The sequence below is a fragment of the Oncorhynchus clarkii genome, unplaced genomic scaffold (assembly GCF_045791955.1).
Source record: "Oncorhynchus clarkii lewisi isolate Uvic-CL-2024 unplaced genomic scaffold, UVic_Ocla_1.0 unplaced_contig_5644_pilon_pilon, whole genome shotgun sequence".
NCBI lineage: Eukaryota > Metazoa > Chordata > Actinopteri > Salmoniformes > Salmonidae > Oncorhynchus > Oncorhynchus clarkii.
Genome location: NW_027257933.1, coordinates 267,496 through 290,964, shown reverse-complemented (window position 1 = coordinate 290,964; position 23,469 = coordinate 267,496). Strand labels below are relative to the sequence as shown.

The window sequence follows — 23,469 nt, the reverse complement described above, 5'->3', positions numbered from 1 at the left end:
AACTGGGGTAGACGTCAAATGTAACTGGGGTAGAATTATAATTGTAACTAGGGTAGAATTATAATTGTAACTGGGGTAGAATTAGAAATGTAACTGGAGAAGAATTAGAATTGTAACTGGGGTAGAATTAGAAATGTAACTGGGGTAGAATTAGAATTGTAACTGGGGTAGATTTAGAAATTAAATGTGGGTAGAATTAGAATTGTAACTGGGGTAGAATTAGATTTGTAACTAGGGTAAAATTAGAATTGTAACTGGAGTAGAATTAGAATTGTAACTGGAGTAGAATTAGAAATGTAACTGGGGTAGAATTAGAATTGTACCTGAGGTAGCATTAGAATTGTGCTGGGTTGTGCCGTGGCGGAGATCTTTGTTGGCTATACTCGGCCTTGTCTCAGGATGATAAGTTGGTGGTTGAAGATATCCCTCTAGTGCTGTGGGGGCTGTGCTTTGGCAAAGTGGGTGGGGTTATCTCCTTCCTGTTTGGCCCTGTCCGGGGGTATCATCGGATGGGGCCGCAGTGTCTCCTGACCCCTCCTGTCTCAGCCTCCAGTATTTATGCTGCAGTAGTTTATGTGTCGGTCAGTTTGTTATATCTGGAGTACTTCTCCTGTCCTATCCGGTGTCCTGTGTGAATTTAAGTATGCTCTCTCTAATTCTCTCTTTCTTTCTCTCTCTCGGGGGACCTGAGCCCTAGGACCATGCCTCAGGACTACCTGACATGATGACTCCTTGCTGTCCCCAGTCCACCTGGCCGTGCTGCTGCTCCAGTTTCAACTGTTCTGCCTGTGATTATTATTATTTGACCATGCTGGTCATATATGAACATTTGAACATCTTGGCCATGTTCTGTTATAATCTCCACCCGGCACAGCCAGAAGAGGACTGGCCATCCCACATAGCTTGGTTCCTCTCTAGGTTTCTTCCTAGGTTTTGGCCTTTCTAGGGAGTTTTTCCTAGCCACCGTGCTTCTACACCTGCATTGCTTGCTGTTTGGGGTTTTAGGCTGGGTTTCTGTACAGCACTTTGAGATATCAGCTGATGTACGAAGGGCTATATAAATACATTTGATTTGATTAGATTAGAATTGTAACTGGGGTAGAATTAGAATTGTAACTGGGGTAGAATTAGAATTGTAACTGGAGTAGAATTAGAATTGTAACTGGGGTAGAATTAGAATTGTAACTGGAGTAGAATTAGAATGGATTTGAGCCCCTATCTCTTATCCTTTCCCTCCCATTCTTAAGGCTTGGTTTGACTGACATGGCAGAATGACTGCCAGGCTGTATCACAACCGGCCGTGATTGGGAGTCCCATTCAGCGGCGCACAATTGGCCCAGCGTCGTCCATGTTTGGCCGGTGTAGGCCGTCATTGTAAACAACAATTTGTTCTGAACTGACTTGCCTGGTTAAATAACGGTTCAATTGAAAAATGTAAATAACTGACTAACAGGCCTGAATGGCTGACAGCTGCAGTAGTGGTATTCAGGTGGAAGTCCATGACCCTGTTCCCTTATTAATACACTGACTCATCTGACCTCACACACACACAGGCACGCACACACACACACACACACATACACACACACAGACACACACACACACACACACTCACACACACACACAGGCACACACACACGCACGCACGCACGCACGCACGCACACACACACACACACACACACACACACACACACACACACACACACACAGGCACACACACACACACACACACACACACACACACACACACACAGGCACGCACGCACACACACACACACACACACACGCACACACACACACACATGGACCTAAGATCACCTGCTGACAGTGCTGATGTGTTACTCATTCCTAATCGTCATAGCAGTAAACTGCCCACCTGCATATTTGTCTTAATCCAAGCTTTACCCTGACAAGAGGTTTATAACCTGATTGTTTCATTCACTTTGAACCATGCCTTTGTTATCTTCCCAAGGTGGAATGTTTCCTCTATTCTGTTCTTTACGTGAGAGAAATCTAATCTGAATAAAGCAGGGGCATTATTCACAGAGCAGATGAGTGCACGTACACACCCACACCCACACCCACACACACACACACACACTCAGCTGAGTGGGCACTTTTAGTGAGATTAGATTCTGACCACATTACTCTCATTCATCAGAGAAAAGCTAATGGAATGTGGGTGTGTGTTTGTGTGTATCTGTGCACGGTACATGGTGTGTTTCTGTGTGTATGCTCAGGTACGTGTGTGCATTCACGCTTGTTTGTGTGTATTTGTGTGTGTATGCGTGCCTGTGTGTGTACATCTGTGTGTGTGTGACTTACCACTTTTACGAGCTGTGACATGGAAACCTCAAACTCCACGGTGACGGGGTCTGAGACGTTCTCCACCGGCCTGATAAACTGGTTGTACCTCCGGAACAGCCTCCTGAACAACCTGTCCTCCCCTTTAGAGGAGAAGCAGTCTGGAGGGAGGAGAGAGGGGGTAGGAAAGAAATGGAGAGGGGGAGAGGAGGAGGGGGAGAGAAGAGTGGGAGGGGAGGGAAGAGGGAAAGGGGGGGTTGGAAAGAAATCGAGAAGGAGAGGGGGAGGGGAGAGGGGGAGGGGTTGAAGATAGAGAAAGAAGATAAACAGAATCAGTATACAGACCCTTTTCCTGTTTCTATGTCTTGGTGTCACCTGCTGTTAGCAAACTGAAATATTACAATTCACTTCACTCACTGTTGATCCTTTGATTGTATTTGGTCAAGTTTACCAACATAGCAGCTGAACCCAGAATCAGACTGTGTCACTAACAGAGACACAGAGAGAGGAATGTGAATGTTAACCTATTTAAAGATCTTACTCACATCGGCTACAGAGAGCATGATCACACAGTCATCCAGAACAGCTGGTGTTCTCATGCATGGTTCAGTGTTGCTCGCCTCGAAACGAGCATGGAAGGCATTTTGCAGGCTCTCGCAACAGGGCAGCTCACGGCTTGGCTTCTCTTTTGCAATCCGTGATAGTTTGCAAGCCCTGCCACATCCGACGAGCATCAGAGCCGGCGTAGTAGTAGGATTCGATCTTAGTCCTGTATTGACATTTTCTCTGTTTGACGGCTCAGCGGAGGTTGTAGAGTGATTTCTTATAAGCGTCTGGATTAGTGTCAAGCTCCTTGAAGGCGGCAGCTCAAGCCTTTAGCTCAGTGTGGATGTTGCCTGTAATCCATGGCTTCTGGATGGGAAATGTACGTACGGTCACTGTGGGGATGACATCATCGATGCACTTATTAAATGTATTAATACATTTGATGACTGATGTGGTATTACTCCTCAATGTCATCGGATGAATCCCGGAACATATTCCAGTCTGTGTTAGCGAAACAGTCCTGTAGCTTAGCAACCATTCATCGGACCACTTCCTTCTTGAGCGCGTCACTGGAACTTCCTGTTTGAGTTTTTGCTTGTAAGCAGGAATCAGGAGGTTGGACTTATGGTCAGATTTGCCAAATGGAGAGTGAGTGAGAATTTTGTAAGCATCGCTGTGTGTGGAGTGAAGATGATCTAGAGTTTTGTAAGCATCGCTGTGTGGAGTAAAGATGATCTAGAGTTTTGTAAGCATCGCTGTGTGGAGTAAAGATGATCTAGAGTTTTGTAAGCATCGCTGTGTGGAGTAAAGATGATCTAGAGTTTTGTAAGCATCGCTGTGTGTGGAGTAAAGATGATCTAGAGTTTTGTAAGCATCGCTGTCTGTAGAGTAAAGATGATCTAGAGTTTTGTAAGCATCGCTGTGTAGAGTAAAGATGATCTAGAGTTTTGTAAGCATCGCTGTGTGTAGAGTAAAGATGATCTAGAGTTTTGTAAGCATCGCTGTGTAGAGTAAAGATGATCTAGAGTTTTGTAAGCATCGCTGTGTGGAGTAAAGATGATCTAGAGTTTTGTAAGCATCGCTGTCTGTGGAGTAAAGAGGATCTAGAGTTTTGTAAGCATCGCTGTCTGTAGAGTAAAGATGATCTAGAGTTTTGTAAGCATCGCTGTGTGGAGTAAAGATGATCTAGAGTTTTGTAAGCATCGCTGTGTGGAGTAAAGAGGATCTAGAGTTTTGTAAGCATCGCTGTGTGGAGTAAAGATGATCTAGAGTTTTGTAAGCATCGCTGTGTGGAGTAAAGAGGATCTAGAGTTTTGTAAGCATCGCTGTGTGGAGTAAAGATGATCTAGAGTTTTGTAAGCATCGCTGTGTGGAGTAAAGAGGATCTAGAGTTTTGTAAGCATCGCTGTGTGGAGTAAAGATGATCTAGAGTTTTGTAAGCATCGCTGTGTGTAGAGTAAAGATGATCTAGAGTTTTGTAAGCATCGCTGTCTGTAGAGTAAAGATGATCTAGAGTTTTGTAAGCATCGCTGTGTGTAGAGTAAAGATGATCTAGAGTTCTGTAAACATCGATGTCTGTAGAGTAAAGATGATCTAGAGTTTTGTAAGCATCGCTGTCTGTAGAGTAAAGATGATCTAGAGTTTTGTAAGCATCGCTGTGTGGAGTAAAGATGATCTAGAGTTTTGTAAGCATCGCTGTGTGTAGAGTAAAGATGATCTAGAGTTTTGTAAGCATCGCTGTCTGTGGAGTAAAGAGGATCTAGAGTTTTGTAAGCATCGCTGTGTGGAGTAAAGATGATCTAGAGTTTTGTAAGCATCGCTGTGTGTAGAGTAAAGATGATCTAGAGTTTTGTAAGCATCGCTGTCTGTGGAGTAAAGAGGATCTAGAGTTTTGTAAGCATCGCTGTGTGGAGTAAAGATGATCTAGAGTTTTGTAAGCATCGCTGTCTGTAGAGTAAAGAGGATCTAGAGTTTTGTAAGCATCGCTGTGTAGAGTAAAGATGATCTAGAGGATCTCCTCTAGTTGACCAGGTGACATGCTAGTAAAGAGGATCTAGAGTTTTGTAAGCATCGCTGTGTGGAGTAAAGAGGATCTAGAGGATCTCCTCTAGTTGACCAGGTGCTAGTAAAAATGAAGTAAAACAGATTTCAGTTTCCCATTTTGTTGTTTGCTGATGGCCATATCCAGCTCGTTTAGTACGGTCTTGGTGACAGCATCGGTTTGTGCTGGTACACAGGGTCTGAATACTTACGGAACTAAGGTATTTCTGTTTTGTACTTTTAATACATTTGCAAAATTTTCTAAAAACCTGTTTTTGCTTTGTCATTATGGGGCATTGTGTGTAGATTGATGAGGAATAACGTAACAAAATGTGGAAACACTAAAGGGGTCTGAGTACTTTTTGAATGTATATTATCCATGTCCTTGTTCAGCCGCGACTCAGAGAAACATACCATACTACAGTTCTTCAACAAAAACACACAAAATAGTCCATAAAACAGCAGCTACCCAATGCAGAGCCATCCTACACCAATCTATGACATGGCTCTGTTACAGAGACAGAGGGCAGGACGGATTTAGAGAGAGAGACAGAGAGAGAAAAAGAGAGATGGACAGAGAGACAGAGAGAGAGAGGGGGGAGAAGAGAGATAGAGAGACAGAGAGATCGAGAGAGATAGAGATAGACAGAGAGATCGAGAGAGAGATAGACAGAGAGAGAGGGGGGAGACGGAAAGAGAGATCGAGAGAGAGATAGACAGAGAGAGAGGGGGGAGACGGAAAGAGAGATCGAGAGACAGAGAGATCGAGAGAGATAGAAATAGACAGAGAGATTGAGAGATAAATAGACAGAGAGAGAGAGAGATGGGGGAGAGGCGAAGAAAGAGAGAGAGAGCGATAGAGAGAGAGAGAGAGACAGAGAGAGAGGGGGGAGACGGAAAGAGAGATCGAGAGAGAGATAGACAGAGAGAGGGGGGAGACGGAAAGAGAGATCGAGAGAGAGAGACAGAGAGATCGAGAGAGATAGAAATAGACAGAGAGATTGAGAGAGAAATAGACAGAGAGAGAGAGAGATGGGGGGAGAGGCGAAGAAAGAGAGAGAGAGCGATAGAGAGAGAGAGAGAGACAGAGAGAGAGAGAGCGGGGGTAGAGAGGGTAAGAGAGAGAGATCGAGAGAGGGGGGTGGGGGGTTTAGAGAGATCGAGAGAGAGAGACAGAGAGAGAGAGAGAGAGAGAGAGAGAGAGAGACAGAGAGAGAGAGAGAGAGAGAGAGAGAGAGAGAGAGAGAGACAGAGAGAGAGGTCGCTAAAGCTTTTAGCATGTTCCTCTGGATCCCAGCACCAATGTAACATGGGTTGCGGCAGACATTTTAAGAGTTCCAAACATGGACGTGGACAGTTCAAAGGTCATTGATAATAACCTCTCTCTCTCACTTCCATCGTCACGGCAGCTCCACATATCCAGCCATACGGAAAATAGACTGGGCTACACACACACACAAGCACAGAAAGACACACACACACACACAAGCACAGAAAAACACACACATTTTTTAAGAAGATGGCCCGCCAGCCTCGAACGTTCCTCTGGAGGGCTGCACACACACACACACACGTCTCATGGGGAGCAGTAGGGTTGAGAGACATGGAAGGGGAAACACTCCTAGACAGTACAGCATGTTCTGTCCTCTTCTCAAGCCTATAACTCTGTGTGTGTGTGTGTGTGTGTGTGTGTGTGTGTGTGTGTGTGTGTGTGTGTGTGTGTGTGTGTGTGTGTGTGTGTGTGTGTGTGTGTGTGTGTCTCTCTCTCTCTGTGTGTGTGTGTGTGTGTCCTGTCCTCTCCTCTATCCCTCAGTAACAGTCTGGTCGTGTTCTACCAGACTGCAGCCATACTCACAGGAACAGGATATATAGTATACAGTGGGGCAAAAAAGTATTTAGTCAGCCACCAATTGTGCAAGTTCTGCCACTTAAAAAGCTGAGAGAGGCCTGTAATTTTCATCATATGTACACTTCAACTATGACAGACAAAATGAGAAAAAAAATCCAGAAAATCACATTGTAGGATTTTTTATGAATTTATTTGCAAATTATGGTGGAAAATAAGTATTTGGTCAATAACAAAAGTTTATCTCAATACTTTGGAATATACCCTTTGTTGGCAATGACAGAGGTCAAACGTTTTCTGTAAGTCTTCACAAGGTTTCACACACTGTTGCTGGTATTTTGGCCCATTCCTCCATGCAGATCTCCTCTAGAGCAGTGATGTTTTGGGGCTGTTGCTGGGCAACACGGACTTTCAACTCCCTCCAAAGATTTTCTATGGGGTTGAGATCTGGAGACTGGCTAGGCCACTCCAGGACCTTGAAATGCTTCTTACGAAGCCACTCCTTCATTGCTCGGGCGGTGTGTTTGGGATCATTGTCATGCTGAAAGACCCAGCCATGTTTCATCTTCAATGCCCTTGTTGATGGAAGGAGGTTTTCACTCAAAATCTCACGATACATGGCCCCATTCATTCTTTCCTTTACACGGATCAGTCGTCCTGGTCCCTTTGCAGAAAAACAGCCCCAAAGCATGACATTTCCACCCCCATGCTTCACAGTAGGTATGATGTTCTTTGGATGCAACTCAGCATTCTTTGTCCTCCAAACACGACGAGTTGAGTTTTTACCAAAAAGTTATATTTTGGTTTCATCTGACCATATGACATTCTCCCAATCTTCTTCTGGATCATCCAAATGCTCTCTAGCAAACTTCAGACGAGCCTGGACATGTACTGGCTTAAGCAGGGGGACACGTCTGGCACTGCAGGATTTGAGTCCCTGGCGGCGTAGTGTGTTACTGATGGTAGGCTTTGTTACTTTGGTCCCAGCTCTCTGCAGGTCATTCACTAGGTCCCCCCGTGTGGTTCTGGGATTTTTGCTCATCGTTCTTGTGATCATTTTGACCCCACGGGGTGAGATCTTGCGTGGAGCCCCAGATCGAGGGAGATTATCAGTGTATATCTTCCATTTCCTAATAATTGCTCCCACCGTTGATTTCTTCAAACCAAGCTGCTTACCTATTGCAGACTCAGTCTTCCCAGCCTGGTGCAGGTCTACAATTTTGTTTCTGGTGTCCTTTGACAGCTCTTTGGTCTTGGCCATAGTGGAGTTTGGAGTGTGACTGTTTGAGGTTGTGGACAAGTGTCTTTTATACTGACAACAAATTTAAACAGGTGCCATTAATACAGGTAACAAGTGGAGGACAGAGGAGCCTCTTAAAGAAGAAGTTACAGGTCCGTGAGAGCCAGAAATCTTGCTTGTTTGTAGGTGACCAAATACTTATTTTCCACCATAATTTGCAATAAATTCATAAAAAATCCTACAATGTGATTTTCTGGATTTTTTTTCTCATTTTGTCTGTCATAGTTGAAGTGTACCTATGATGAAAAGTACAGGCCTCCCTCATCTTTTTAAGTGGCAGAACTTGCACAATTGGTGGCTGACTAAATACTTTTTTGCCCCACTGTAGTTGAAACTGGAATTTAATCCACACTTAGCTTCACTCACACGGCTGTCCTATAATATAAATATCAACAATATATATCTACTGTACAGAGAGAGAGAGAGAGACAGAGAGAGAGAGAGAGAGAGAGAGAGAGAGAGAGAGAGAGAGAGAGAGAGAGAGAGAGAGAGAGAGAGAGAGAGAGAGAGGGGGGAACTTGTACTTTAACTATTTGTCCATCACTACAACACTGTATATCTACATATTATGACATTTGAAATGTCTTTATTCTTTTGGAACCTTTGTGAGTCTCATATTTACTGTTAATTTGTTATCATGTATTCCTCTCCCGCCTCTGTCTCATTTATCATCTCTCTATCCTCTCCCTCCTCTCTCTTCTCTCTATCCTCTTCTTCTTTCTTCTCTCCACTCTCTCCTCTCTCCTCTCTCTTCTCTCCTCTCTCTCCTCTCTCTTCTCTCTATCCTCTCTTCTCTCTTCTCTCCTCTCTCCCCTCTCTCTTCTCTCTATCCTCTCTCTCCTCTCTCTTCTCTCTATCCTCTCTTCTCTCTCCTCTCTATCCACTCCCGTGTCTCTACCTCCTCTCCCGCCTATCTCTCTCCTCTCTTCTCTCTTCTCTCCTCTCTCTCCTCTCTCTCCTCTCTCCTCTCTCCTCTCTCTCCTCTCCTCTCTCCTCTCTGTCCTCTCCCGCCTCTCTCTCCTCTCTCTCCTCTCTTCTCTCTTCTCTCCTCTCTATCCTCTCTCTCCTCTCTTCTCTCTTCTCTCCTCTCTCTCCTCTCTATCCTCTCCCTCCTCTCCCGCCTCTCTATCCTCTCTTCTCTCTCCTCTCTCCTCTCTCCCCTCTCTATCCTCTCTCTACTCTCTCTCCTCTCTTCTCTCTTCTCTCTCTCCTCTCTTCTCTCTTCTCTCCTCTAGGGCTCAAACCAAGTCCTCTGACTTAACTACCCTCCTTTAAACATAAAGACACCGTATTACTATGTGCACCCTAGATACTAGTTTTCCATTGTATCATTTCATCTGGTGTTTAATGAGGACACTGTAAATTGGGTTTAAAAGGTGGAGATTGAAGAACTTATGAAATGATGAAATGGCTCAAACCAAGTCCTCTGACTTAACTACCCTCCTCTCTCCTCTCTATCCTCTCTCTCTCCTCTCTCTCCTCTCCCTCCTCTCCCGTCTCTCTCTCCTCTCTTCTCTCTTCTCTCCTCTAGGGCTCAAACCAAGTCCTCTGACTTAACTACCCTCCTCTCCCGCCTCTCTCTCCTCTCTCTCATCTCTTCTCTCTTCTCTCCTCTCTCTCTCCTCTCTTCTCTCCTCTAGGGCTCAAACCAAGTCCTCTGACTTAACTACCCTCCTCTCTCCTCTCTCTCCTCTCCCTCCTCTCCCGCCTCTCTCTCCTCTCTCTCCTCTCTTCTCTCTTCTCTCCTTTCTTCTCTCTTCTCTCCTCTAGGGCTCAAACCAAGTCCTCTGACTTAACTACCCTCCTCTCTCCTCTCTTTCCTCTCCCTCCTCTCCCGCCTCTCTCTCCTCTCTCTCCTCTCTTCTCTCTTCTCTCCTCTCTCTCTCCTCTCTTCTCTCTTCTCTCCTCTAGGGCTCAAACCAAGTCCTCTGACTTAACTACCCTCCTCTCTCCTCTCTCTCCTCTCCTCTCTCTCCTCTCCCTCCTCTCCCGCCTCTCTCTCCTCTCTCTCCTCTCTTCTCTCCTCTCTCTCTCCTCTCTTCTCTCTTCTCTCCTCTAGGGCTCAAACCAAGTCCTCTGACTTAACTACCCTCCTTTAAACATAAAGACACCGTATTACTATGTGCACCCTAGATACTAGTTTTCCATTGTATCATTTCATCTGGTGTTTAATGAGGACACTGTAAATTGGGTTTAAAAGGTGGAGATTGAAGAACTTATGAAATGATGAATAATAACAGTTACTACACAGTAATGATCTTTTACAGAAGATGTGTGATGATATAATATCTACATTATTAATATCTACATTATTCTCATAAAGCCTGACAATAATCCTTAAAATGACAATGAGACATGAAACACAGCGGGTCATGCTGAATTAGTGTGTGTGTGTGTGTGTGTGTGTGTGTGTGTGTGTGTGTGTGTGTGTGTGTGTGTGTGTGTGTGTGTGTGGAGACAGCCCTTGAGAGGAACGCTAGATACTGGCGGCAGTCTTCTTAAAATGTCATCCTGCAGACTAAGTTTTAAAGCACCAACGTCAAACTCTTCAGAGTTGAGTTTCATCCTACCACACTAGCTGTATACTACCTTCATCCTACCACACTAGCTATATACTGCCTTCATCCTACCACACTAGCTGTATACTGCCTTCATCCTACCACACTAGCTGTATACTACCTTCATCCTACCACACTAGCTGTATACTGCCTTCATCCTACCACACTAGCTGTATACTACCTTCATCCTACCACACTAGCTGTATACTGCCTTCATCCTACCACACTAGCTGTATACTGCCTTCATCCTACCACACTAGCTGTATACTGCCTTCATCCTACCACACGAGCTGTATACTGCCTTCATCCTACCACACTAGCTGTATACTGCCTTCATCCTACCACACGAGCTGTATACTGCCTTCATCCTACCACACTAGCTGTATACTGCCTTCATCCTACCACACTAGCTGTATACTGCCTTCATCCTACCACACTAGCTGTATACTGCCTTCATCCTACCACACTAGCTGCATACTGCCTTCATCCTACCACACTAGCTGTATACTGCCTTCATCCTACCACACGAGCTGTATACTGCCTTCATCCTACCACACTAGCTGTATACTGCCTTCATCCTACCACACTAGCTGTATACTACCTTCATCCTACCACACTAGCTGTATACTGCCTTCATCCTACCACACTAGCTATATACTGCCTTCATCCTACCACACTAGCTGTATACTGCCTTCATCCTACCACACGAGCTGTATACTGCCTTCATCCTACCACACTAGCTGTATACTGCCTTCATCCTACCACACTAGCTGTATACTGCCTTCATCCTACCACACTAGCTGTATACTGCCTTCATCCTACCACACTAGCTGTATACTGCCTTCATCCTACCACACTAGCTGTATACTGCCTTCATCCTACCACACTAGCTGTATACCGCCTTCATCCTACCACACTAGCTGTATACTGCCTTCATCCTACCACACTAGCTGTATACTGCCTTCATCCTACCACACTAGCTGTATACCGCCTTCATCCTACCACACTAGCTGTATATGTCACATAGGAGACACACAGACACACACACTTAAACGCTCCATGTCCTCGTTAGTTAATTACTGTGAGGGTTCTGCTCTGTACGACTCACAGAACGGTGACTAAACCACTGCTTTGATCAAAATAGTCTCTCTCTGGCTACAGTTTGAACACACACACACAGACACGAACATGAACACACACACACACACACACACACACACACACACACACAAACACACCCAGACACGAACACAAACACACAAACATGAACACACACACACACACACACACACCTTTGATGTGGTCAGATAGATTTCATAAAAGAGGTAATTATGTCAGAACATTTCCAGCAGCTTCCATCTCTGTTTCAGCTATTTGATCCCTTTCCAACTCCCTACCCGTCCGTCACTGACTAGTCCTCTCTTTCTCTCCTCTTCCCCCTCTCTTATTCTCTCTCTTCCTCCACAGATCAGTGCTGGGCAATAATTGTGGCTCGAGGGCCACATCGGATTTCAAAATTCAGCGGTGGGCTGGACAGGTTTTTTCCTGAACGATTTGCTCATCAGAAAAAAGGGGCAGATACATGAAAAAGTTTAGATTCATTATAATTTCTACATACTTTCACATTTTGGATGTTCAAGGGCGGCCTGGAGTGTTTTGTAAGCCAAAATCCAAAACATTTCAACTAAAACACTCCGACCTCCGCAGGCCAGATTGAACGGGCTGGATGTTGCCCTGCAATAGAGGAAAGAGCCTTGTTAAAATGTCATGCTGCAGATTACGTCTTAAAAGCACAGACTTCATACTCTTCAGATATGGGTTGTGTCTAACTTCATCCTACCACACGAACTGTATACTGACTTCATCCTACCACACGAGCTGTATACTGCCTTCATCCTACCACACGAGCTGTATACTGCCTTCATCCTACCACACGAGCTGAATACTGCCTTCATCCTACCACACTAGCTGTATACTGCCTTCATCCTACCACACTAGCTGTATACTGCCTTCATCCTACCACACTAGCTTTATACTGCCTTCGTCCTACCACACTAGCTTTATACTGCCTTCATCCTACCACACTAGCTGTATACTGCCTTCATCCGACCACACGAGCTGTATACTGCCTTCATCCTACCACACTAGCTGTATACTGCCTTCATCCTACCACACCAGCTGTATACTGCCTTCATCCTACCACACTAGCTGTATACTGCCTTCATCCTACCACACTAGCTATATACTGCATTCATCCTACCACACTAGCTGTTTACTGCCTTCGTCCTACCACACTAGCTGTATACTGCCTTCATCCTACCACACTAGCTGTATACTGTATGTCACTATGGATTTACACAGTGGATTCACACAGTGACTGTCTGAGGGTTGGTATGGATTCACACAGTGATTGTCTGAGGGTTGAAATGGATTCACACAGTGACTGTCTGAGGGTTGATATGGATTCACACAGTGACTGTCAGAGGCTTGATATGGATTAACACAGTGACTGTCTGAGGGTTTGAAATGTTTTGGCAAAGTTTACAGGTAACTTTTGAGATATTTTGTTGTCATGTTGCACAAGTTGGAACCGGTGTTTTTCTGGATCAAACGCGCCAAATAAATGGACTTTTTGGACATATATCGACGGAATTAATCAAACAAAAGGATAATTTGTGATGTTTATGAGACACATTAGAGTGCCAACAGAAGAAGCTCGTCAAAGGTAAGACATTAATTATATTTTTATTTCTGCGTTTTGTGTCGTGCCTGCATGGTTGAAATATGGTTTCTCTCTTTGTTTACGGAGGTGCTATCCTCAGATAATAGCATCGTTTGCTTTCGCCGAAAAGCCTTTTTGAAATCTATGTCAGATTGGCTGGATTCAAAACACGTGTAGCTTTAATTTGCCATCTTGCATATTTGATTTAATGAAAGTTAGATTTTTATAGTAATGTATTTGAATTTGGCGCTCTGCATTTCCCCTGAGAGGTTTTAAGAGGTGCATGGTGATGAGTCTCTCTCACCATCTGCCTGAGCTAATACAGAGATGTGTGTGTGTGTGTGTGTGTGGCTAATACAGAGATTGAGTTATGGATGAGGTCTCAGTCATGTATTAGTCATGACCATCCCATTATCATGTAGCTTTTAGAGGAGGAGGGAGAGAGGAGAGGGAGAGAGGGGGAGAGAGAGAGGAAGAGGGAGGGGGTGAGAAAGAGGAAGAGAGAGGGGGAGAGAGTGGTAGAGAGAGAGGTTAGGAGCTTCAATGTGAGATGTGGCAGGGTGTGTGTCCAGTAATGGGAAGAGACAGTAGAGGTGTTGATGCCAGTGGGACTGCTCTCTTCCAGCATGGCTACACATGCCTAACCTCTCCAGGCACACTGTGTGTATGTGTGTGTGTGTGTGTGTGTGTGTGTGTGTGTGTGTGTGTGTGTGTGTGTGTGTGTGTGTGTGTGTGTGTGTGTGTGTGTGTGTGTGTGTGTGTGTGTGTGTGTGTGTGTGTGTGTGTGTGTGTGTAGAATAGACTGAATAAAGTGTTGTTTGGAATGACATTATGATACTGTCAGGATTTATATCACCACACCATGAAATAAATGGTGATTTATATCACCACACCTTGAAATAAATGGTGATTTATATCACCACACCTTGAAATAAATGGTGATTTATATCACCACACCTTGAAATAAATGGTGATTTATATCACCACACCTTGAAATAAATGGTGATTTATATCACCACACCTTGAAATAAATTGTGATTTATATCACCACACCATGAAATAAATGGTGATTTATATCACCACACCTTGAAATAAATGGTGATTTATATCACCACACCTTGAAATAAATGGTGATTTATATCACCACACCTTGAAATAAATGGTGATTTATATCACCACACCTTGAAATAAATGGTGATTTATATCACCACACCTTGAAATAAATGGTGATTTATATCACCACACCTTGAAATAAATGGTGATTTATATCACCACACCTTGAAATAAATGGTGATTTATATCACCACACCATGAAATAAATGGTGATTTATATCACCACACCATGAAATAAATGGTGATTTATATCACCACACCATGAAATAAATGGTGATTTATATCACCACACCTTGAAATAAATGGTGATTTATATCACCACACCTTGAAATAAATGGTGATTTATATCACCACATCATGAAATAAATGGTGATTTATATCACCACACCATGAAATAAATGGTGATTTACATCACCACACCTTGAAATAAATGGTGATTTATATCACCACACCTTGAAATAAATGGTGATTTATATCACCACACCATGAAATAAATGGTGATTTATATCACCACACCTTGAAATAAATGGTGATTTACATCACCACACCATGAAATAAATGGTGATTTACATCACCACACCTTGAAATAAATGGTGATTTATATCACCACACCTTGAAATAAATGGTGATTTATATCACCACACCTTGAAATAAATGGTGATTTATATCACCACACCTTGAAATAAATGGTGATTTATGTCACCACACCTTGAAATAAATGGTGATTTATATCACCACACCATGAAATAAATGGTGATTTATATCACCACACCTTGAAATAAATGGTGATTTATATCACCACACCTTGAAATAAATGGTGATTTATATCACCACACCTTGAAATAAATGGTGATTTATATCACCACACCTTGAAATAAATGGTGATTTATATCACCACACCTTGAAATAAATGGTGATTTATATCACCACACCTTGAAATAAATGGTGATTTATATCACCACACCTTGAAATAAATGGTGATTTATATCACCACACCATGAAATAAATGGTGATTTATATCACCACACCATGAAATAAATGGTGATTTATATCACCACACCTTGAAATAAATGGTGATTTATATCACCACACCTTGAAATAAATGGTGATTTATATCACCACACCTTGAAATAAATGGTGATTTATATCACCACACCATGAAATAAATGGTGATTTATATCACCACACCATGAAATAAATGGTGATTTACATCACCACACCTTGAAATAAATGGTGATTTATATCACCACACCTTGAAATAAATGGTGATTTATATCACCACACCATGAAATAAATGGTGATTTATATCACCACACCTTGAAATAAATGGTGATTTACATCACCACACCATGAAATAAATGGTGATTTACATCACCACACCTTGAAATAAATGGTGATTTATATCACCACACCATGAAATAAATGGTGATTTACATCACCACACCTTGAAATAAATGGTGATTTACATCACCACATTCAATGGGTCCTAGACAGGCAGAGTCTGCGTCCAAAATGGCTCCCTATGTAGTGCACTACTTTTGACCAGGGTCTATAGGGTAGTGCACTACTTTTGACCAGGGTCTATAGGGTAGTGCACTACTTTTGACCAGGGTCTATAGGGTAGCGCACTATTTTTGACCAGGGTCTATAGGGTAGTGCACTACTTTTGACCAGGGTCTATAGGGTAGTGCACTACTTTTGACCAGGGCGTATAGAGTAGTGCACTACATAGGGAATAGGGTGCCATGTGGGATAGACTCATTTCAGAACCAATGAAAGAGCCAATCCCAGAGCCACACATGGACCTTTAACCTCCAATATAATGTAATTTAAATGAGATGGTGAAGAGAGACAGAGTGACATTCACAGACGACACGCAGGCGTCTACCCTGAGGAGTCTGTTATACCTCAACTCTCTTCCCATCAGGCTTTGATTAGGAAAGTGGCTAATAACTCCACAGGATAAACACAAAGACATCAGCTGTCTCCAACCACCTTTATGACCTCATCAACATGGGACATGGAGCCTTGACACACACACACACACAACCATCCCTCTATAGCCCTGCATGTTATAGTGACCCTATCCCTCATCAACAGAAGGGGACATACATGATACATGCAGCAGCTCAGTTCAGGGACCTGATCATCTATCATTCATTCAGATGCAAAGAGAAAGGAGTAAGTAGGTAAACCATGTGACAGACAAACTAACGTAACCACACACACACACACACACACTACAAGGTCTTGTAATAGAGCAGCCACAGTACTGGAGTTATGATACATGTTTACTGGAAGTGATGTAAAGAGAGAGAGAGAGAGAGACCAAAAGAGGGTGCGGGAGAGAGAGAGAGAGAGAGAGAGAGAGAGAGAGAGAGAGAGAGAGAGACCAAAAGAGGGTGCGGGAGAGAGATATTTAGTTATTTAGTTATAAGTTAGTTATAGTTTCATTTTCCATAATTTGATTTTATATTTATTGCATTTCTACTATTGACTGTTACCATTTTATTGTATTTATTTTTGTATTTAATTTTGTATTATTATTTGCTATCATTTATAATTTTGTTACAATGTATATTGTATACATTGTTGCTTTGGCAATATTGACACAATGTTTTTCATGCCAATAAAGCAGCTTGAATTTGAATTTGAATTTGAGAGAGAGAGAGAGAGAGAGACAGAGAGAGAGAGAGAGAGAGAGAGAGAGACAGAGAGAGAGAGAGAGAGAGAGAGAGAGACAGAGAGAGAGAGAGAGAGAGACCAAAAGAGATTGTGAGAGAGAGAGAGAGCGAGAGAGAAAGAGAGAGAGAGACCAAAAGAGATTGTGAGAGAGAGAGAGAGAGAGAGAGAGAGAGAGAGAGAGAGAGAGAGAGAGAGAGAGAGAGAGAGAGAGAGAATAAAAATAAAAGAGGGTGCGAGAGAGAGAGACCAAAAGAGGGTGCGAGAGAGAGAGAGAGAGAGAGAAAGAACGAGAACAAGAACGAGAGAGAGAGAGAGAGAGAGACAGAGAATAAAAAACTTTTGTGATTGTAATGTTTACTGATTGTTTATTTCCCTTTTGTTTCTTGTATATTCCATTTGCCTTGGCAATGTAAACACTGCATGACCAAAAGTACGTGGACACCTGCTTGTTAAACATCTCATTTCAAAATCATGGGCATTAATATGGATTTGGTCCCGCGTTTGCTGCTGTAACAGCCTCAAGTCTTCTGGGAAGGCTTTTCATTAGATATTGGAATATTGCTGCTGGGATTTGCTTCCATTCAGCCACAAGAGCATTAGTGAGGTTGGGCACTAATGTTGGGTGATTAGGCCTGGCTCGCAGTCGGCGTTCCAATTCATCCCAAAGTTGTTTGATGGGGTTGAGGTCAGGGCTCTGTGCAAGCCAGTCAAGTTCTTCCACACCGATCTCAACAAAGCATTTCTATATGAACCTCTCTCGGTACACAGGGGCATTGTCATGCTGAAAAGGAAAAAGGCTTTCCCCAAACTGTTGCCAAAAAGTTGGAATCACAGAATCGCATAGAATGTCTCATTGACGGGGCTGCAGTGGAGCAGGTTGAGAGCTTCAAGTTCCTTGGCATCCACATCACCAACAAACTAACATGGTCCAAGCACACGAGACAGTCATGAAGAGGTCACAACAAAACCTATTCCAACCTCAGGAGACTGAAAAGATTTGGCATGGGTCCTCAGATCTTCAAAAGGTTGCACAGCTGCACCATTGAGAGCATCCTGACAGGTTGCATCACTGCCTGGTATGGCAACTGCTTGGCCTCTGACCGCAAGGCACTACAGAGGGTAATGCGAACGGCCCAGTACATCACTAGGGCCAAGCTTCCTGCCATCCAGGACCTCTATACCAGTCGGTGTCAGAGGAAGGCCCTAAAAATGGTCAAAGACTCCAGCCACCCTAGTCACAGACTGTTCTCTCTGCTACTGCACGGTAAGCGGTACCAGAGTACCAAGTCTAGGTCCAAGAGGCTTCTAAACAGCTTCTACCCCATAGCCATAATACTCCTAACAGCTAATCAAATGGCTACCCAGACTGTTAGCACCCCCCATACGCTGCTGCTACTCTCTGTTATTATCTATGCATAGCCACTTTAATAACCCTACCTGCATGCACATAATTACCTCAATTACCTCGACACCGGTGCCCCCGCACCTTGACACATTCACTCTGTACAGGTACCCCCTGTATATAGCCCCGCTATTGTTATTTACTGCTGCTCTTTAATTATTTGTTCATTAAACTGCACTGTTGGTTAAAGGCCTTGTAAGTCAGCATTTCACTGTAAGGTCTGCGCCTGTTTTATTCAGTGTATGTGACTAATACAATTTGATTTGATTTGATCTGAATGTCATTGTATGCTGTAGGGTTAAGATGTCCCTTCACTGGAAGTAAGTGGACTAGCCTGAACCATGAAAAACAGCCTCATAACATTATTCCTCCTCCGCCAAACTTTACAGTTGGCACTATGCATTGGGGAAGGTAGCATTCTCCTAGCTTCTGCCAAACCCAAACTCAGCCATCAAACTGCCAGATGGTGAAGCGTGATTCGTCGCTCCAGAGAACGCGTTTCCACTCCTCCAGAGTCCAATGGCGGCAAGATTTACACCACTCCAGACAACGCTTGGCATTGCACATGGTGATATTAGGCTTTTGTGTGGCTGCTCGCCCATGGAAACCCATTTCATGAAGCTCCCAATTAACAGTTATTGTGCTGATGTTGCTTCCAGAGGCAGTTTGGGTACCATTTATGGAGATCGCATGGCTGTGTGCTGGATTTTATACACCTGTCAGCAACAGGTGTGGCTGAAATAGCTGAATCCACTCATTTGAAGGGGCTTCCATTTATAGGGGCTTCCATTTTAATGGGGCTTCCGGCATATATAGTGTGCTTCCTAGCCAATAAAGCCCTTTTAACTGATTTGAATTGAGAGAGATAGAGAGAGAACAGGAGGAGTGTGCATTAAAGTTTGTGTGTGTGCGTGTGTGTGTTTGTGTGTGTTTGGAAGCATGCGTGTGGGTGTGTGTCTGTTTATGTGCATACATGAATGTGTAAGTTTGTTAGTCCATGTTTGAGCAAGACACAGACAGAGAGAGCAGGTGAAGACAGAGAGACAAAAATAATAGCTAAAAGCCTGTCAAAACCTAACGCCTCCAATCCATCAGACACAGTGGTACACACACACACACACACACACACACACACACACACACACACACACACACACACACACACACACACACACACACACACACACACACACACACACACACACACACTTCTCCTTTTATCAAGCATGTATTTATCCATGTTTACCTTTGTGTGGTTAAAGACATGATGAGGACATGGTGGGTTGCCAGCTATTCTCCTGATGAGACTTGGTTCCTTCATAGACCTTGTCTAGTTCAATGGGTACGTCTCTATTGTCAAGAAAATAGCCATTTTCTTAAAAGTGTAGAGTACCTCCACTTTTAAGAAAATGGATGCATCTCAATAATATCAGGTGGATTCCTTCCTCACCTTGTGTAGTTAAATTGGTACATCTTAATGGCTGAAAAAGAGGTCTACTTTACTGTCCTCATTTAAGAAAATGGGTGCATCTTGATAGTCTAAAGAGGCATCCTTCCTCTCTTTGTCTTAGGTGATGGGTGCATCTCCATACCGAGGTCTAACGTTGATTCCTTCCTCTCTTTGTCTTAGGCGATGGGTGCATCTCCATACTGGGGTCTAACGTTGATTCCTTCCTCTCTTTGTCTTAGGCGATGGGTGCATCTCCATACTTAGGTCTAACGTTGATTCCTTCCTCTCTGTGTCTTAGGCGATGGGTGCATCTCCATACTGAGGTCTAACGTTGATTCCTTCCTCGCCAATTGTAAGAAAATGGGTGCATCATTATAGTCTAATGTGGATTCCTTCATTTCCTTATCTCCTTTCCTTCTTCTGCACTAAAACAATAGGTGGTGAAAACCTGTTGCTTCCTGTCAACGGGGAATGAGAGGACAGTAAGGAAGACATGTTGAAGTCCAAGACGATTAATATCAATTTAAAAACAAAGGATGTGGAAGTCTGGGTTTCTCCCCTTTAAAATCAATTAATAGATAATCACTTAGAAACATCCACCAAACCCAGGCCAAAGTGAGCATGACCTGTTGGGAAAATATTTTACATATAAAAAAATGCATACGGTCAATGTAAAATCTGTGCAGTCAATGTAAAATCTGTGCAGTCAATGTAAAATCTGTGCAGTCAATGTAAAATCTGTGCAGTCAATGTAAAATCTGTACAGTCAATGTAAAATCTGTGCAGTCAATGTAAAATCTGTGCGGTCAATGTAAAATCTGTGCAGTCAATGTCAAATCTGTGCAGTCAATGTAACATATGTGCAGTCAATGTAAAATCTGTGCAGTCAATGTAAAATCTGTGCAGTCAATGTAAAATCTGTGCGGTCAATGTAAAATCTGTGCAGTCAATGTAAAATCTGTGCAGTCAATGTAAAATCTGTGCGGTCAATGTAAAATCTGTGCAGTCAATGTAAAATCTGTGCAGTCAATGTAAAATCTGTGCAGTTAATGTAAAATCTGTGCAGTCAATGTAAAATCTGTGCAGTCAATGTGAAATCTGTGCAGTCAATGTAAAATCTGTGCAGTCAATGTAAAATCTGTGCAGTCAATGTCAAATCTGTGCAGTCAATGTAAAATCTGTGCAGTCAATGTAAAATATGTGCGTGGGACAATAGAGAGAGATGAGAGAGGAGCGGGGGAGATAGAGATAGATAGATAGAGAGAGAGAATGATATGGAGAGTGAGAGATATATGGAGGGAGAGAGTCAATTATGTTAGAAATGTTTACTAGCCCTGCAGTTCCATAATCAGATTCTGTTTTTGTTTACTCTCTCTCGCTCTCTCGCTCTCTGTCTCTCTCTATTTGTTAACAATAACATGAAGAGCATCACAAATTTCGGTTATAAATTATTTCGACTCAAAACACATTTTGCATACAGGCCTACATCAAACTCCTCCGCTTATACGAGCCTGGATAGGCTATGATGACGGTGTTTCCTGATATTCTATCATGTTGGTGTACTTCGCACGACAACGCTTCCTTTGCCCATGGATGTTGTCCAGAAGAACAACGTTCAACATGTTAAATGATGGGCCTATAGGCGTTATGATGATGTGTAGTCTAACTTTCTGTACGTACCTTGTAAACAGAGAAGCTATATATATGATGTCAATCTGTTTGGGCTAATAGAATGTGTCCGCCAAAGTGAATCCTAAATATTGCACGTCACTTTCTCTATTCCTCTTCAATGTGTCCATAGACACACCCAGTATCACTCAGTTGACTAAATAAGTATACATTCGTCAAAACATGCAATTTTCACAAATTTTTGTAAGACAGGACAATCATTTATTACGAAATTCGCCTTTATATACTGCCACAATGACAGTTCACCGTTTCCAAGTGAAGTACACCCCACTCTGCGACGCAAACACAACAGCATCTTACGCCTCTATCATTTTCTCTTCAAAAACAAGGAAAGTTTGAAATGCATATTGCTTATTATAAAAACGAACCAAAATACAATCAACAGTTGAATTCCACAACATGGTGGTTTAGTTATTAAAGTAGCTTACCTTGCATTATCAACACAAAGACGAGGAGCAGCAAAGTCCCTCGCGCAGCTTGATTCATCTCTCGTCCGGTAGTCTACTGGGGAACTGTCCCTACCCTGTGAAACAACGGCGATTTAGTCCGTTAACAGGAAACAGCAGGCTACAAACAGCACGAAATGTATGGCTCTCTCCGGTGAGCGTATTGCGCTGTGAGACTGCCAGTACGCAGCTTGGCTCACGAGAGAGACACGGAACTCCGCTTCGTTCCACCCCTTTAGGCGCTACCTCACGCGCACCACTCCAAACTCAACACAGGAAGATAGATAAGTGCACAAACACATCAAAGAAGTCGGTGTAATAGACGAGTTTAATAAGCTGAAGAAGACATTTTAACATTTTAACTGGATCGCAGTTTCCGACTGAAGTCCTTAAACGGAGGAAACGATTTTAGCACCATGGACAGCGCATCATAAACCGTTTGTAGCCTAGCCTCAAACTGCTGAAATCTATCTGTTCAAATCGCGCAGCCTGCGTTGGATAAGAACCTGATAGACTATGTTGCAAACGGTTGGCCGGGTGACATATTCATTTTATATCGAGGAAGTTGATAATAACACATCTGGTGAGGATTTAACCTAAATTGCGTATGCGTAGGCTTCGACATGACAATGATATCGCTCAAATTGTCGCGTTGAAAGTTTACCTCTCAGTTCAAATATAGTATTCAATCAATTTGTTGACTAGGCAGTTGAGTTAACTTATCTGAACTCCCATGGTTTGGAAAGAAAAGTTATTGCTTCTCTCCAAAACAACGTTCCGCCCTGGTGAAGATTGAGATTGCTTTTAGGTGTAAACGTCACGCCACCACGGGCTCCCCCATTGAGACGCTGATTCATTTTCGCCTCCATTTGTAACGCTTGGCTTGACGTCATCAAACGGAGTCCTTAGGAACATGGTACCTAGTCTAGCGCGAGGCGGACGAGTCAACACAAACCTTTCATCAAAGGGACAGCGTGACCAGGACCACGGGAGAGGTTTCGTTTAGTCGGTCGTAGTGTAAAGGCTGTACGGTGTAATTCACGGATTAAACATACATGTGTGAGTGAGTGAGTAAGTAAGTGAGTGAGTGTGTGAGTGAGTGAGAGTGAGAGTGAGAGTGAGAGTGAGAGTGGGAGTGAGAGAGAGAGTGAGAGTGGGAGTGAGAGAGAGAGTGAGAGTGGGAGTGAGAGAGAGAAAGAGAGAGAGAGAGAGAGAGAGTGGGAGAGAGAGAGAGAGAGTGAGAGTGAGAGTGAGAGAGAGAGTGAGAGAGAGAGAGAGAGAGAGAGAGTGTGTGTGTGTGTGTGTGTGTGTGTGCGTGTGTGAGTGTGTGTGTGCGCATATTTAATCACACAGCTCTAATATGAGAC

At 43.3% G+C, this 23,469-nt stretch overlaps 1 protein-coding gene across 2 annotated transcripts in view; it reads right to left on the bottom strand.

Annotated features, from left to right (window-relative positions):
* Positions 1–22,602, bottom strand: part of LOC139393701 (neuronal acetylcholine receptor subunit alpha-3-like) — a 39,346-nt gene extending 16,744 nt beyond the window's left edge. The window contains exons 1-2 of one of the 2 annotated variants that reach the window (XM_071142049.1): positions 22,085–22,602; positions 2,327–2,466 (exon numbers count right to left, since the gene is read on the bottom strand). In XM_071142049.1, coding sequence (XP_070998150.1) covers positions 2,327–2,466; positions 22,085–22,142 — 198 coding nt within the window. In that variant the 5' untranslated portion in view covers positions 22,143–22,602. The remainder of the gene's footprint in view (positions 1–2,326; positions 2,467–22,084) is intronic. The other variant, XM_071142048.1, reaches the window with a different exon arrangement.
* Positions 22,603–23,469: the final 867 nt, after the last annotated feature.